This window comes from Enoplosus armatus, chromosome 10 (genome assembly GCF_043641665.1).
Source record: "Enoplosus armatus isolate fEnoArm2 chromosome 10, fEnoArm2.hap1, whole genome shotgun sequence".
Taxonomy (NCBI): domain Eukaryota; kingdom Metazoa; phylum Chordata; class Actinopteri; order Centrarchiformes; family Enoplosidae; genus Enoplosus; species Enoplosus armatus.
The window spans coordinates 15,364,702-15,381,678 of record NC_092189.1 but is presented as its reverse complement, the minus strand read 5'-3'; the positions used below and the strand labels follow the sequence as shown (position 1 = coordinate 15,381,678).

The 16,977-nt window shown below is 40.6% G+C and overlaps 2 protein-coding genes across 2 annotated transcripts; both read left to right on the top strand.

Annotated features, from left to right (window-relative positions):
* Positions 1-5,672: 5,672 nt before the first annotated feature.
* On the top strand, positions 5,673-11,930 carry tmtops3a (teleost multiple tissue opsin 3a). Its single transcript, XM_070913238.1, has 4 exons — positions 5,673-6,057; positions 7,188-7,516; positions 11,356-11,589; positions 11,703-11,930. Exons 1-4 carry the CDS (start codon positions 5,673-5,675, stop codon positions 11,928-11,930), a joined length of 1,176 nt encoding a protein of 391 aa, XP_070769339.1.
* A 2,487-nt stretch (positions 11,931-14,417) lies between these two features.
* On the top strand, positions 14,418-16,127 carry cd40lg (CD40 ligand). The gene is made up of 4 exons (XM_070913572.1): positions 14,418-14,652; positions 15,111-15,138; positions 15,235-15,330; positions 15,455-16,127. The coding sequence occupies exons 1-4, from the start codon at positions 14,452-14,454 to the stop codon at positions 15,832-15,834; spliced, it is 705 nt and encodes a 234-aa protein (XP_070769673.1). The 5' UTR covers positions 14,418-14,451; the 3' UTR covers positions 15,835-16,127.
* Positions 16,128-16,977: the final 850 nt, after the last annotated feature.

The window sequence follows — 16,977 nt, the reverse complement described above, 5'->3', positions numbered from 1 at the left end:
TTAAGATATTTCAGTCTGGACCAAAGTGGTGGACGAATCTAGAGCCAAACTGTTTTTTTTCAAATGTATTTGCTTAAAAAGGGAAATTGAGATGCATCGCGTGTGAGGTCCCCACACTGTTCGCAGTGACTGAAAGACTGAGAACACGGGTCAATAAAATACGAAGCTTTCACCTTGGACCATTTGGACAGTAAGAATATGACTATTTCTGCTGCCTCAATTTCTACCTGAAATTACAGTGAGATCATTCATCTGAACACATGTCAAGTGGTTGAGTCTGATATGTGTTGTGTCAGTTCACCAACTGGTTCTTTCATATTCAGTCAGGAACTCGTGGTGACAGTATCCACATTTCAGTGCTGACACCATTTATGACCACAGATGGAGGAGTAGCCATATCCACATGATGAGGGTGGATTATTGATGGTGTTGTGCTAATATTAGGAGTGCTCATGGACCCTAAGCAAAGTGCAGGTATTGCTGGAATATGTGTTTTTTACGTGTCTGTGCTCTGGGGCCCAACTTCTCATAATCAGTCTGTGTTAAAAATGGAACAATGCCAGAGCAGGGAAATACCCCAACTGTCATCACTGAGGAACACATAACACAAAAGCATATGTGTACATAATGCCTACACAGTCTATATATAGACATCTTCTCCCAAGCTGGATCTGCACAACATCTGCTCATCAACTCAGTTAATCATCTACCACCTGGTGCACATAAGCAAAGACGATGCGTTTTTAACAAGCCCAATGATCACTTCAGGTATCTTTATGTCTTTTAGTCTTACAGGCTTTGAGGCGCATGTCTATAACATCCTCAGGGATATGATTGACAAGTTTGTGTTTGCAGAGACATTGCAAAGGTTTTGGGGTTTTATTGTCTCTGCAGTTAGCATCAAGATGGACCCAAAACACTAACCCTAAACACTAACCCTAACCATCTGGTCCACTCCTTCTGCCCAAAAGTAACGCCAAGGTTCTTTGATTGCAGGACATTCAGCAACAACTATATATTGCCTGCTGTCCACATCAGTATCAGTTCCCAGTATGCCAGATAAAAGGCTGACCAGGCTATCGCTGACCTGAAGTGCTGGTTCAACCAATACATGCTGATCTTGTCTGTAACCGTGCAGTTGAGATTGATGCTTCTGATGTGGGTATGAATGCTCTCACAGCAGTGTCAGAACCAGAACGTGCATCCATGCGCCTTACTTCCTGTTGTGTGTATCACAGCCCCAGTAACACAGGTCTTGGTAGTTAGACTCACCCAGGAGGGGTGGAGAGACTACTTTATGGGAGCAGAGGAGTCAGTCTCTCGAGTCTCTGTGTATTTGTGCATGTCAGTTTGTTTCAAAAACCCAACAACTGGATATCCTCACTTCATTGTTCCTGTGATCAGCTACCTGTTCCAGTATATATTCCCAGTCAACTGTTGTCCATCCATGTCTATGCAGGTCTCCATCCCTCATTGGCTTTCCACCCATTACCTCTATGCTCTTTGTCAGTCGGTCCACCATTTTGGTCCAGACTGAAATATCTCAACAACTACTAGATGGATTGAAGTGAAGTTTTGTACAGAAATTTTACTGACGTGGCTGACTTGACTTTTCCTTAAGGGCCACCATGAGGTGAAGATTTTTGGTTTGGAGTGAACAGCTATTGGATGAGTTGGCACGAAATTTGGTGCACGCATCCGTGTCCACTCACATAAGTTCGGTGATCCCATCATTTCAAATGTTCAGTTTGTCCAATACTTTGGTGTAAGAACAAATACCCGCAAAAATAATGATTGTATAAATAAATAATGATCAGCCTCAACTGTACTGAACACGGTTAACATTATACCTGCTAAACATTAGCATTTTAGCATTGTCATTGTGAGCATGTTAGCATGCTGATGTTTGCATTTAGCTAATTGTCACTGTCCCTAAAACCTACACTTTGATGTTGTGCACACCACTGTGATACATATAACAAACATAACATAAACAAACATAAGGAATCTAATATTTGCTACACACCTGCCGTTTTAGTTTACATGCTGACCTGCTGCTTGCTCTTTCATATGTAGTTCCCTTGAACACATGCTTTGGGGGCAGTATACAAGTTCAGAGTATAATTACAATTTAGTGGTGTTACATTGAGCTTGACTAGAAATGTTTTGTAGCCTGTTAATGTCTCTATTATTCAGAAGCCATCTGATATAATGTGACTGTGGAACAATAGGCAGCATGTACATGATAATACAAACTACCCCAGAGTTTCAGTTATGTCACTATTCATATGGTAATTTGTCATTTGATGGCACTGGGAATGTACTGAAGATGGTATTTAACATACTGAAGTCATTAAGACACTATAATTAACTGTCCTGGCAACTGGACTTTTTTTCCTGCTGAATCTCACCAACGTTATTCGGAGGCATTTCAGAGCCAACTCAGACAATATACGCTTGACAAAACAATCCAGTGATATAATCTCACTCAGTAGCTGTAGCATATTTTTAGGTATTCTATTGGTATTTGTCTGAAATGATTTAGTTTAATTATTAATTTATCCCTCCACTCTCTAACCTTTCCTTCAGTATCAGCCCATATCATTCTGTTGATTTGCTCTGTATGTCCAGCCTGTTGAAAAATATTCATTCTGTTCTTTGCACAAAATAGCTTAAGAGGCAGAAAAGAATCACACTGGATTTCTACTTCAAAATAAAATAAAAGGGAATGATCACATTGTACTGACTGTTAAAGGTTACAGGTTAGCAGAATAATATAGAAATTGGTATTGGTCTTTAATTTACTTTCTCATATGCAAAGGACTTGAAACCTGCCTATATCTTCTTATCTGATCAGATGTAACGTATTCTGTTGGAAATGTAGAGGGATACCCTTCAGTTGTTTTCAGAGCAGATACAGTAAAAAAAAATTTCCAGCATTTTTGTGTTCTTTACATTATAATATGGGCTGACAAACAATTCCCATTGGATGCACAAGCTATAATTTCCAAATAGTAATGTTGAAATCTATGAGAAAGGTAAATGGTGGGTCATGCTGGTTTAAGTGAACTTCATTCCTCGTCGCTTTCTCCAAAATTCCTGTATGACTCTCAGGGTTATTGGAAACAGATCTGAGTTACATCAGCATCAGACATGTCAAGGGCACTGCATATATATTATTGAAACATTTTTTTTAAAAAGAAAGTTTTGGATTACATCTGACAGGAGCAAAACGCAACGAATGCGCTGGAACAACTAAACAGGAGGTCATCACAACCTTCACACCTTTGAGAACATAAAACAGTGATTGATGAGCCCTCTAATGGATCAAATGTGCTTCCTTTGGTGAAGCTGCTTGTTTGTGAGGTGCCTGGCTGTCTTCTCCGTCTTCTCGCCACTCTCTCTCTCGGACAAACAGTCTCTGTGATCCTCCTCTGGTTTTATTTGAAAAAATGCAGCTCCTTTAGCTTTGCGCCAGACAGTCATGGCAGAAATGCAATCCAGAAAAACAATTATGATGCTGTGGGAACAATCTGACCTGAGGGGCACCGTCATGTGGGAATACGTAGTGGTAATTTAATACTTCGTTGTAGCTACAGGGAATTCATGTAAAAGGAAATTGATGTTATCTTGAGTTGTTTTACACAGGAATGAGAAAAACACACAACTAATAAAGCAAACAACAAAAAACTCCAGATACAAAATGTTTTTAACAGTTTCCTGTTGTCGGCTCGCTGATACAGATGTAACAATGAATAAGAAGGAGTAAAAATACAGCACAGACGGTGAATCGGAAACACAGCCCTGCAGTCTTCCAACTCAATATCAGTATAACGGCAGATGCCTATTAGGAGAACACGTCATTTCTCTTTGCCTGAAAGGGCTCACATGGAGTCAGTGGTGGAAAAAAAGGCAGAAAGAAGCTGTAGCAGATATGGATTGGAGGGGGCTTCTCGTTAACGATTTAAGAATCTTTCTGATATCTTTATAGAAAGAAGATTGGCAGCAGGTGTGGAGGAGGGGCAATCTGCATTTCTCCAGGAGGCAGTCAGGGATTCAGCAGCCATGCAGACTTGAAACCATAATCCCTCGTCCTCCCTTGTGTCAGGCATAATCAGGCTGATCTGAGGCCACTACGGGGGAGAGAAGAGGGGATTGTGTCTGCAGTGATGACTTCCCATCGAGCTTTCAAAAAGCCAATGATGCTGACTGAAAGAGGGGGCATTAGGTGTTCATGGTTGCAGCGTGTGGGTTCCAGCTGACACCAGTGACCATAGCAATTGAGATTTACAGAGATCTCCCCAGAGATGGCGTGTATCGTGTATCCATTGTAGTTTAGATTTACCAACGGCGTCTCTCTCCTCAGCATTATGAAAACGCACAGAGAGATCTAATGTGTACACGGGAACAAGGTGTGCCAGTGTCAGATAAAAATAAGAAAGATTTTATTTAAGATGTTATCACTGCTTGTGTCCTTTCATCTGGGTCTATTTTGTTTTCTATTTTGATGAAAAAAATATTAAAGCAGGGACAACAGAGAAGGAAATTCCCCCCCAAAAGACTTTTCATTTGATATTAAAGGACCAAACTGGTGTTTTTGCACATTTAAGACAATTTACTACAACTTATACAGACTTTACATCTGTGCTAAGCCCTTCCCAAAGCATATCATAGTGTTTAATATTTCTCAGGATTTTTCTCTGTATATACAGGCATCCATTGGATACATCTTTTTGTGATGTGATGTTATCATTTCATGGCAATGCAGCTGGAAGTGCAGACGTCTTCACTGCATTAACATGCAACAATAACGGAACGTTGACAAGTTAGACTTAGATTTTCAACAGGAATTACTTATCTCAAGTGTGTTTCAAGTCTTTATAAGTTCGCACAATGCAGAAATGAATGGGAGCCAGTGGCTGCCTGTGTAATTCAAATAGCATAAAACACACAAAAATGCAGGTTTATTGTATGGGAGTCTGTGCAGAAAAGAAAATGCTGAACAGGTGTGAAACTTTCTTTGTTGGTGACTTACTTTGTGCTCAATTGAAGCAGCTGTATGCAGCAATAGACAGCAGCAGTCTGGCACAGAGAGCAGTAATGAATATGAAACGCACAGCTTAGCAAAACCATGCAAACAAACTTTGTATTTCTGGAGCGGGACGCCCTGAGTAATTCTCTCAAGTGTGACTGTAAAATTAGAACTTCATTTTGGACAATCGCTTAATCTGGCCTACATCTGCACTGAAAATCCTGAAAGCCAATGGAAGTCAGTGTAACTATGGGAATTTGATTCACGTCTCAAAATAAGCTCAGCACAACGCCTTGAAAGGCATTGCATTTGCAGCTGGAAAGCAATAAATTTGGCGGATTTGCTGTTTTTACACAGGCCATTGTGATCAAAAGGACTCATTATAATAACTGGAGAGGTTCTAAGAAAGAAGAAAAAGAAAAGAAAGAAAAACAGTGAGTGTTAGTACGTGGCAGAGAGAGGGGGGTGGTGGTGGTATTTACATACATTACAGAGGTGCAGGTATAAAGAAGTGCACAGGGCACACTCAACTCTCTCCACACTCTATTAACGGTGTGATATCGGCCCTCACAGCGTGCAGAGCTGCTGTTCTCTGTGTGTGTCCAGCTCCTCTCCAGCCCTCTGCTCTCCTCTCTCTGCTATGGTCGTCCACATACGCGGTTGCAATTTCAGCACCACAGACAGCTCTCTCTCCGGCTCCAGCCTCAGCACCGACGCCAACCTGCGGGGCTCCCCGGCGCCCCACAGCCCCGGCGGGCTGAGCCGGACCGGCCACACGGTGGTGGCAGTATGCCTCGGTTTCATTTTAGTGGCGGGGATCCTCAGCAACTTCCTCGCTCTTCTCATCTTCGCAAAGTTTCGCACCCTCTGGACGCCCATCAACCTCATCCTGTTGAACATCAGTCTGAGCGACATCCTCGTGTGCGTTTTCGGGACGCCGTTCAGTTTCGCTGCGAGTGTGCACGGGAGATGGCTCATTGGAGAGCACGGCTGCAAGTGGTACGGGTTCGCCAATTCCCTCTTTGGTGAGTGCGATGAGAGCAAATATAGAACTTTTTGTCTGTTTACTCTTGTTTTCCACCCTCTTGTGTTGAATGTGGGACGTTTTACGATACTTTCAGAAAGTTAAAAGTCAAGACTGACGAATGTCACTAGTTTTTGAGGTATTTAGCTATAAATTAAAGCATTGGATTAACTGAAATTTTGATCGGATGATGGCGCTATATGAAAAGTCAGGGAATCACCAGTTCATTGCAGTTCATCCTCAGAAGGGCAAGAATGTCTGAACCAAATTTCATGGCAAACAATCCTGCAGTTGTTGAGACTTTTCTCTCAAAACCACAAAATAAAACCTCAAGGTGGCGCAACAGGGAAAGTGTGTAGGAACCATGAATGTCTGTACAAAATGTCATCCATCAAATGTTGTTCAGATATGTCAGTGTAGACCAAAGCAATGGACAGACCGACATTGCCATCCTTACAGCCATGTTGCTTTATATGGATGAAAAAGAAAATACATTGCAGCACTTAAACATCAGCAGAGTTGAATGAATCTTGGCCTTCAAGTTTTCTGCCTCAATAAAAGAAGAAAGAAACTGTTTCACACCTTCATTCAAGTGAACTGCAGTTAGTCGCAGAGTGGCTCTTCAGTAAGGTTAGTAATATCTACACTATAATTACTCTGCTGATTTATACAGTACTTAATAATACCTCCCTCTCTGACAGCAGACAGGAGGCACATGCGTAGATAACATTGTATGATGCTCACATACACAGCAGATTGTCACAAGGATCTAGTATCATGATTGTGACATAGAATGAAATAAAAGATGTCCCCCTATAGCAAACAAAAAAGCACACATGAATGTTTACATTAGGAATGACATTACAAATTGTGTTGAAAATATTAAACACCGCTTTTGACGGAAAACCTCTACTTTCACATTTTTATTTCAAATTTTAATGATTTCTTCACTTAATTAGTTTCTATTATATTCTAATGAAAATAAGAGCTCCAGTAATCATTTAGTTAGAATTGGTTTCACATAAAAAAGATGTGCTGGTGGTCAGCATTAACAAGCAGTGAGTTTTTTTTGGGGTGATCTACTAGAATTACTGATAACTGATCTACTTTTCTCCTCTCTTGCTCTTTAAGGGATTGTGTCCCTGGTGTCCCTGTCTGTTCTCTCCTATGAGCGCTACACCACCGTGCTGCGCTCCTCGGAGGTCGACATCTCAGACTTCAGGAAGACCTGGCTCTGCATCGGAGGCTCCTGGCTCTACTCTCTCCTCTGGACCTTGCCGCCCTTCCTGGGTTGGAGCAGCTACGGCCTCGAGGGACCCGGTACCTCGTGCTCCGTCCAGTGGCACCTCCGCTCACCCACCAGCGTCTCATATGTGTTGTGTCTCTTCATCTTCTGTCTGCTGCTGCCCTTTCTACTCATGGTCTACTCTTATGGCCGAATCCTGGTTGTAATCAGGAGGGTGAGTTCATGCTCATCTGTTACACTCTTAACAAGGACATGTTGTGAGTCCAATGTGTCTGACATAGGACTAACAAACACCAGATACAGTATGCTGTTCACAAAGCAAGTATTTAGATTCACATATTCACTGACAAAACAAGAAACTATGAACTACTTTTGCTGATTTTATACAAAATACGTGTTTATTAAAAGGATGCGTTTAATGTGTTTCTCTCCACAGTGTGTTTCATAGAGGACACAAATGCAAATAAAGACAGGGAAATGAAAACTCATTCAACACAAGATGAAAACATGTATAACATAACAGAAAACACATGTAATGCAAATTTTAGGTCAAGGGCCATTGCTTCTGTGGGTTTTTATTTTGTGTTTGCGCATTCATATATACGTTATTTCTCATTCATGTGTAAGTGGGAATGGAAACACCTTTCTATAAAACAACCCACCGGAGAAAGTCGCTGAATAACTGATGGCAGCTCAGAGCGACTTAGATCTAAATTTAGATACCAGTGTTATTCATATGCAAACAGTGTACCTTTGCCTACAATTAGGAAATGTGTTTTTAATTACGTCTGTCATCCTTTGGCTAATATCTCACAGCAAAGAGATGCTTTACTCTCTGCTTGACAGAGGCGTTTCCATTAGAATTCATGTTTCCCCCTTTTTTTAGCCATCAGTGATTCACTTGTTCATCTTTTTTCTGCAGCACAATTATCGCACCGAAGAAGGTGTGAATGTAGCATTCTCGCCGTATTTGATATGTCTGGACACATTGTATCATCACTTACCTCCAGGAACAATTCCCTGACAGTAAACTATACAAACATTTACAAAGGTATCAGTATGCATGCACAGAGCTGTAATTTTCTCAGGATAATGTGCTGCCTTTCACCATGTCCATCTGCTCAGCTGCGAAGCCTTAATAGCTCTGCTAAAGTGGGCTCCATTGTGGCTCTTGAGCTGTCACGGAGTTCTTAGGACATAAGATCGTGGCTCAGAGGTTGAGTGATGGCTGTCAACACTCAATCATGTAGGTAATCGGGTAATTTCAAGGAGCATCAAGCCAGATAATCCTAGAAGCCACAGCTCTGTGTTTACAATCTTACAATCAATCCAGCAGGAGAAGGAATGCATGGGGAGTGCATGGGGTGCATTCTTTGCTGGCTGCGCTCTCAAGGGCAGTGACCCCCTCTCAGTTTCCAGTGACTCATCCCCAGTTTGGTGAGGCTTACGTAAACCTACCACTCACACAAATAATTGATAATTAAGGGCCCCAATTGGTGTTGGGTACCTTCATGCACTTTGTAGCTACAACTCCTATCAATGAATCACCTCGAATGTATTTTTAGATTGTGGAAGCAACCCGTTACTATGGGATACCTGCTATTATATAAGTACCTCCATTTCTTTCTTTTTTTCTTTTCTTTTTTTTTTTTTTAAACTCTGTGCACCCGAGGGAGTCAGAGCAGAAAAAGGCTTTGCAGACTTGATTACTGTACCGGTGAATCGGGGCTCAGCCGGCGCACCAGTCACCCTCCAACTGAGAGCCCCGCCTCAGGCTTTTCTTAGAAACTGAGCAATCAGTCTGTGGATCCTTCTGCGGGCTTCTACAGGGTGGCTTAAACTGACACGTCAGAAGGAGAGATGACATTTCTATCAACAGCATCAGTGTTGCTCAAGCTTGGATCTTGTTTTTTTTCTCCGCATGGCAGCATCGCATTTAGATTCTATTCATGGTGCTGTCTGTAAAGCTTCTTCCACGAACTCACACACATGTTTGAGATTTACTGTTCCATAAATGTGTCTTGTTGAATTGACAATGGACTCGTTTCCTAACAAAATGACACATTTTTATTCCAAAACAAAACATATATTAAGCGTAGTAGTAGTGTTTGTCTGTCGTATGTTAGTCTCTCTGTTGAGATAAGGCTTGTGATCTAGCTGTGATGCGTCTCAGACTTTTTTCTGCGGTTAATATTCAGTTCAGCCATGCAGAAATCACTGCTGATTGAACGTTGTCAGAATAGTTATTACAATACAGGGGATCGAGGAGACAGAGTAACAAAGGTTATGACTGAATACCATACAAGTTGAAGTGTAATTGAGTGTGTGTAAGAGATGTGCAGTAATTTGACAGAGAGGACGAGGCTCTTCTTCTCTTCTGGATGGCCTCCTTCAGCAGGTAGACATGCTCATTTATTCATGAAGAAACCATGATGAGCATCACAGTGGTAATTACACAACACTGTGAAAACAGGGGTATGAAATCAATACTGAGGAAGTGACAAGCACCACAAACTGCTGTTGTGACCACTTGGCTTGTGATGTATCTGAGCTAATTTTAGTCTGCAGTTCCACCACCTCAGTACATCAGGAGAAACCAGCAGGTTGGATGTACTGAAACACGCCGGAGCATGTATAGTGACCACAAAGGTGCCGACCGAACTGTAATCATGTAGTGTTTTTTAATAAAGTATTCTATGGTTACTGTAACGTGACCATTACTGAGTCTTACATGTGTCTTAAATGTCTGCTGATTTTATAGATCCAGAGGTCATTCACAAGTTATGCTGCAAGTCTACACAGTATTGTAGCTACTTGTTTTTTGGTTCAATTTACATCCCCTTGTAACCTCGATACATAGATTATGATTATTGAACAACATTATTGTGTTTCCAAAACAGTGGGCGAACAATTGATAAAAAGCAGAAAATATATTTATATATGTTTACACATATTTGCTTTTAAATACAAATACAGAATTATGACGTTCTATCAAAGAACTTGACAGAGACAGAGGCCTCATAGATCTGCTGATTTTTCAGTTTAGTTTACTTGTCATGGGCAGTCTTCTGTGGCTTTTTTTGACTTAAACTGGGAGTCACATTTATAATAGAAAGCCAGTGTTACAAACTAGCAGCATTTTGTTTGAAAAACGCTGCACATGGGGTGCTCTGGTACCTCACCTGGTAGAGCATGTACCATGCACCAAAGCTGAATCCTTACCGCAGCGGCGTGGGTTCCTTTGCTGCATGTCATCCCCTGTCTTTACTGTCATTATCCAATAGAAAAATGCAGAAAAGAAAAATGCAGCACATAACAAACATAGGGAAGGTCTAATAAAAGACACTATTGAGTTGCATTACGGGAAATGTGGGATCCATCGGCTATTGTCTGATGCCGATTTGAATGCAGATAATTTTGAAAAAGCTAATAAAAAGCTGTTTTAGGGTTCTGAGATTGATAAAAAGCTGAATCGGTGTCAGACGATAGCTGATGAGTTCCGAGTTTGCATTTCGGCCAATGCATTCTGCCTCTTTTGCTCTCCACATGGATTGTTAAACTGCATGCAACCAAAGCCCTCTAGAGTGTGACTGGTCAATACTACTCGGACTACAAGCAGACTCCAAATGGAAACCAGAACACTTCCGATACCAAAATCTGTAATGCACATATCTATTAACAGAGATTACCCCAGGTGTGATCCATGAGGGGTGAGGGAGGAGCGTATCAGTATGCATTACTGAGTTTCTCTGTGTCTTTTTGATTCTACCACTGGATGGCACCAAAGAAATAAATGTTCAATTACACATAGTGGGTTTAAGTAACCATTCACAGAAGAAACGGAGGTAATGGATGCAACAAAACATGGCACAGGAAATCAAAATAAAAACAGAAATGCATGTGGGACAGGCATGAAAAACCTACCGTAGCTACCTTTTCTATACCTGGCTCAACCTCCCTTAGACCCTCAGAGAGTCTGTGTTGCAAATGACACAAACATGATCCAGGTTTAACCCCTGCACATCTTCCTCTCCTCCTCTTCCATGTCTCCAGGTGGGTAAGATCAATCTGCTGGCAGCTCAGCGCAGAGAGCAGCACATTCTGGTGATGGTGTTGTCCATGGTGTCCTGCTACATGCTGTGCTGGATGCCTTACGGCATCATGGCGCTGATGGCCACCTTCGGTAGGTCGGGACTGGTCACTCCCATGGCTAGTGTGGTGCCCTCCGTCCTGGCCAAGTTCAGCACTGTCATCAACCCCATCATCTACGTGTTCTTCAACAACCAGGTGGGAGCCAAGGGCTGGGTTCCATTAAATTTGAAGTATGGCTGGGTATCTTTCGACCTGAAAACAACCAAATTCATGTTTACTTTATCGTAGTCTTTTGTACTTTTACACAGTTCTATAGATGCTTTGTGGCCTTCATGAAGTGCAGCGGGGAACCCCAGTCTGTTCAAGGAGAGGCGCACCCAACTCGAACAAGGACACAGTTCTCTGGTTTCTTCCCCGTCCACAGACAAGCCTCCTTGAGCTCTTCACAACCTCAGATCCACAGCAGCTCCAGAGGCGCTGTCCTCTGCAGTCGGCACAATGACCGTCACACTCTCGTTGTCCACTACACTCCATAAAAGCTTTTCTCAATTATCATCCAGAATGCAAGAAAAAGACCAATTTTTCTTCTATCTCTCAACACCCGTGCTATTGATTTTACACATGAAGATGAATGTCTGTGTCAACTCTTTAACATTTGAATGTAAACTCAGTCTCAGCCTCTGCTTTATGACATATTTAATTTGGTCATGTGCTGAGCTTCCACATATGCAAGTGTCAATGTACATGTTTTGAATGAATGCTCTGTGTGTGCTGCAGATTTGACCAAGTGAAAGCAGTCTTCAGTTCTCTGATAAACTCAGTTATACCAGAAACAGGAAGTATCAGAATGTTTTTTGACCTTTTACTTTTTCCACAACAAACAGCAACCACATCAAACAGGAGTATTGAATTCAATAGCATAGTTATTAACATAACATCATTTTAGTACAATATAATATTGTGTTATATGCTACTTAAAGGAGAGGAAAAGCATTAATTCTACATACAGAGATACTGATACAACAATTACAAAACCACCACTTCATACTTTTGATAAAATGATCACCTGTTGTTTGGCACCACAGGAAAAAGTTATGACAATAAAGCAGAAAACCGATAAAGGGACTCTGAATTTGTTGTCAATATTTAGTATATTCAGTGTATTTATTTATGTACATATAAATACTCTGTATATATACATTTGAGAACATTTCTGACCACTAGGGGAAACTGAGCTGTTGCTGAAACGTCTAAATGAAACATGAACATCTGTGGTCTTAGCGGTTGCATTGCCATAACTGTATATATACTGAATATATAAGTACATAAAATAATTTACTTTGCTCAACTGCATGTGTGTCATTCATTTGGCAGCATTGATTTTTTTTCTTTTTTGGGGGGGGAAATGTATTTATTTAGAGAGATAAAGATTTGTTTGTTTAACATGGATGCAGTTTTTATACAAATACATGGATGTATTCTGTGGTAAAATAAAATTTTTACTGTGTACACTGTTGTACATAATACATAGTGAACAGTATATTACACATATTTAGGAGGTTTAAAGCACAAAACAATGCAGTATAAAGACCATACCAAAACCTCCAGGTTTAAAAGTTTACCCAGACCCACACATTTTCATGTAAACAATAAACAAATAGTGACATGTCTGTTTAAACAGAGGTAGAGCAGATTATAACAGTTGACCATATAAAGAACAACACAAACACTGGGTCAGACATCCATTGCCTTGGGTGGTTTTCCACCCACTGCGTACGTCATGCCTTGGTGCTATACTGACCTGAATTGTTAATGAAAACGTGATTTCATCAATCTGTCTGTCTGTCTCATGTGAACATGGTTTTTAAGGCTCTGAGGTTTACAAGTGAAACAGCTCTTGGGGGATCAAAAGTGGCCCTGACTCGCTACTGTGCAGAACTAACCAACAACAACTTTTTCTGCAGCCTCATTCAAGCAAAACCATCATATGACAACAGCATAGTTGCATCTGCTATGTTGCATTATGCCTTTATGCAGCACTCTGTGACCTACTGTGTGGTGCCACATAAAAAGTGTTTTGCATTAGCCCAACCTGTGTGGGTACAACGAAAAACATTAGTGGGTCTCATTCCAGGCGAATGTGCCACCACAACCAAGTTCACATATACTACGGTTGTTATCAAAGATTTATGACCTCATCGTTGAATTGAACTGAATTGAATTCAACAAGCTTTCAGCTGGTTATATCACTGTAATCTGGAATTGTCTGGTCATTGTTCCCCTTCTGAATTCCCTGAGAAGTAAATAACTGCAGATAACTGCAACCAATATTATGACCATGTAGAAAAAACAACTCCCTATATATTTTTGCACCCTATAGTGACACAGCCACCTTTCCTTGAGTGGTCACTGAGCCATTACTTTGAAGTTTATTAAGAGAAATGTGTAGTGAATGTGTTATTTCCTGTTTCTCTTTCTCTGTGACTCTTTAAATCTATTGTGTCTACTGTGGTTGTTTGTATTGACCAGGTCCTTGTCCCAGGAAATTCCCACAGCATCATAATCATAATCATAATCAGAAATACTTTATTGATCCCCGGGGGGAAATTGTACAGTACCGGTGCTCCCATTCAAGAGTAAAGTAGCATAAGTGTATGAAAATACCATTGAACACTCAATACAACAATGAACACGCCTTTGGGTATGGTGCCTACTTTATGGTGTCATACTACATTACATACTAAACTTCATTGGAATTTATTTTTCTGTTACCAGTACTGCCACATTGACACAGAAATACTGAGTAACAAAAGGTCACATGGGATTGTGTGGCATTGAGGGACACGTATCTGACAGAAAGGAAGGAAGAAATGCAAAAAGGTAACTTGTACACATACACGCACGTACTCACCAATGGTCACATCTCTGAACACGCATGTTGAAGAGTTATGAGGTTCCAGGAAGTAGTGACAGCAAAACTCAGTTACTTGAGAGAGCTGCAGTTTAGAAGTGCATGGGATGTCACTGCCTCTCTAGGTTTCACCACTTCTCTCCAACATGATCAACACTTACCAGACCAGCCTGGCTACACCGCCGGTGCCTCCACGCCACAGCAGGTCTCACTCGGTCCTCATCCCGGCTCCACTTCCATCACAAGGACACAGAAAGTCTCTCATCTGGTTTTTGGTTGGTGTAGTGTTGCTGCATTTATTTCTGTCGGTCGGAGGATTCATCTATCTGTACTACTATGGCAAACAGGTAAACATTTTCTCTTATAGATGAGTATTTTAACTAAGTAGAGTTTAGATAAAGAAGCCATATTGTTATTTAAAAATAAAATCTTTCATTTTATAAACATTTTGGACTATTTAACAGATCTTTTATTTTTAATTCAGTTTCATCCTAAAACATGAAACAAATGTATATATGGGTTTACTTTCATTAAGGTATGGTAATAGATCTGTTTAAATCTTCTCATGGTTCACACATTTTGCTAAAAAAGAAAGTCAGGTCAAACAGTTGAAACACAGGAAATACAATTAGGTGAGGTGTTACTTTCACAGCATAGTGTCTTGTTACAGGGCGAGCATTTTGGGAACACAAAGAAAGATGTTTCATTCTAAATATTATACATATATAAAAAGTATCATGAGAAAATATACATTCAACATATTGTACTACCTTTTCTTGATGTTCTGCTTTTTTCATCCCTACAGGAAAAACTTCCCTCAGCTGAAGGAAAAAGTACATTTATTTCTTCCTGAAAGTAATTTTATACATTAAGTTACAAAAATCCAGTCTCAACAATGTCTCTGACCTGATGTGTGTTCTCTTCTCCAGCGGCTTTTCTCTCATCAGAAAAGAAAGACACTTCCTATAAAACCTTGGCACGCATGGTAGTCGATCAGCGATCACACACAGCACAGAAATCTAAATGTAAGAAATTACGAAAATGAGATATTTTGGATTTAAAAAAATGCAATGAGTAGCCAAAAATCTGTTTAGAAGAGTTAAAGTATTCTCAGTAATGTTGCTCACACTTCTCCCTCTGTCTCTCCAGTGGGTTATCTCCAGTGGGCCATCAACCACTCAATTCTAAAAAACATCAACTACTACCACAACAGCTGGTTGACTATCTTGGAGTCTGGTGACTACTACGTCTACTCCAGGGTGACCTTCTCCAAGGGCGACTCTGAGCGCCCACTGGCCAGCACGATCAAGCTGAGGAAGAATAAGGCCAGAGAGGAGAAGGATGTGATGAAGGCCTACTGCAATCTGGACGGCGGCAATGGGTCTCCGTCAGTCCCCCGCCTGTGCACAGTCACACAGGGAGATGTGATCACACTGGAGAAAGGGAACCAGCTCAGTGTCTGGGTACAAGACCTTTCGCTGGTGGACTACGAGGAAGGAGCCACAACCTTTGGGATGTACAAACTGTAGGACTCCTATATGAGCACATGCACGGACCTAAAGCTGAAGAGTGGGAACTCATTCAGTGGATGGAAGCTACTGAGAACACTTCTAAATAGACTGTAATAGACAATAATCAAACTGATGGTTCCTGATCTTTTTCGTGGATTTCAGAGACAAAGACCACATTCCTAAACTATAATTTATTAAATCACATACAATTTTATGTTATTTCTGAGGCAGTATTGTGAATGGTTGTTCTGTATTTATAGATGGAAATGGAGTTGTATGGCTGTGAAATGAAACTTTGATATTTAATATTTCTTCTCTTCTCCTCAGTTTTTCTTGTATTTGCCTTGTTTCAGGAGTTACTTTGAAGTAAAGGAGATAAACACATTAGACTAAAACATCCAGACTGAAGCACCACATGTTGGATGTTTTCAGTCTTGAGTTTCTCTGCTATACTGTGTGCATGTCCCAGTGTGGCGCATATCTCTGCATGAAAGTATTTTAAATTACTAACAGGTGACCAGATTAATTTATACAAGTTAAAAACAGATTAATTACCACCATTAACAAAGTTTGTTGAATTCTCTTCTGGCATAACCAAAATGATCCTCCGTGGGCTACTCAGAAATCAAACTTTTGTTGCAAAGCGCAAAACATACTGCATTTTGTGTTCTGGCTCAGTCTGTACCACTATTTTTAGACTTTTTTTTAGATTTCTAGGACACAAGAAACCACATAGCAAAGATGCATTTTCTCATGATGCTAAGCCACGAGACCACTGATTATTACTCAAAAAGGGCAACTAGACTCAGTAATGACTTTGATGGTGAAGAAACGTATGCATCAAACTGCAAGTTGTTTTCAATGATATAAGAAAGCTCATCTTTGCGGGGAGCCAATTCAGTGTCAACATAGAATTATTTTAAAGGACCACATCTTAATTAACTCTCGCAAGCTGCAGACTTTCCATTTCAGTAATGTGTTTTGTCCTTCTTTCCAGGCAGCCATTGTTTCCCATTCATTTCCATATGGCATATGAATCATTTATCAAAACTCTTGAAACTTGGAGCTGTGTAATCCATCACAGTAAAGTTTTCATTTTTGTTCTTCATCGTCATGGTTTAAAATATAGGCACTACCTCAAAATAACAGAACTTTGATGAA

Bases quoted from the DNA above. Each gene is read 5' to 3' on its own strand.
- cd40lg (XM_070913572.1), top strand. From the start codon at position 14,452: ATGATCAACACTTACCAGACCAGCCTGGCTACACCGCCGGTGCCTCCA. The intron at 14,653-15,110 runs GTAAACATTTTC...TCATCCCTACAG, and splicing joins TGTACTACTATGGCAAACAG to GAAAAACTTCCCTCAGCTGA. The intron at 15,331-15,454 runs GTAAGAAATTAC...CTGTCTCTCCAG, and splicing joins CACAGCACAGAAATCTAAAT to TGGGTTATCTCCAGTGGGCC.
- tmtops3a (XM_070913238.1), top strand. From the start codon at position 5,673: ATGGTCGTCCACATACGCGGTTGCAATTTCAGCACCACAGACAGCTCT. The intron at 6,058-7,187 runs GTGAGTGCGATG...TTGCTCTTTAAG, and splicing joins GTTCGCCAATTCCCTCTTTG to GGATTGTGTCCCTGGTGTCC. The intron at 7,517-11,355 runs GTGAGTTCATGC...CCATGTCTCCAG, and splicing joins TCCTGGTTGTAATCAGGAGG to GTGGGTAAGATCAATCTGCT.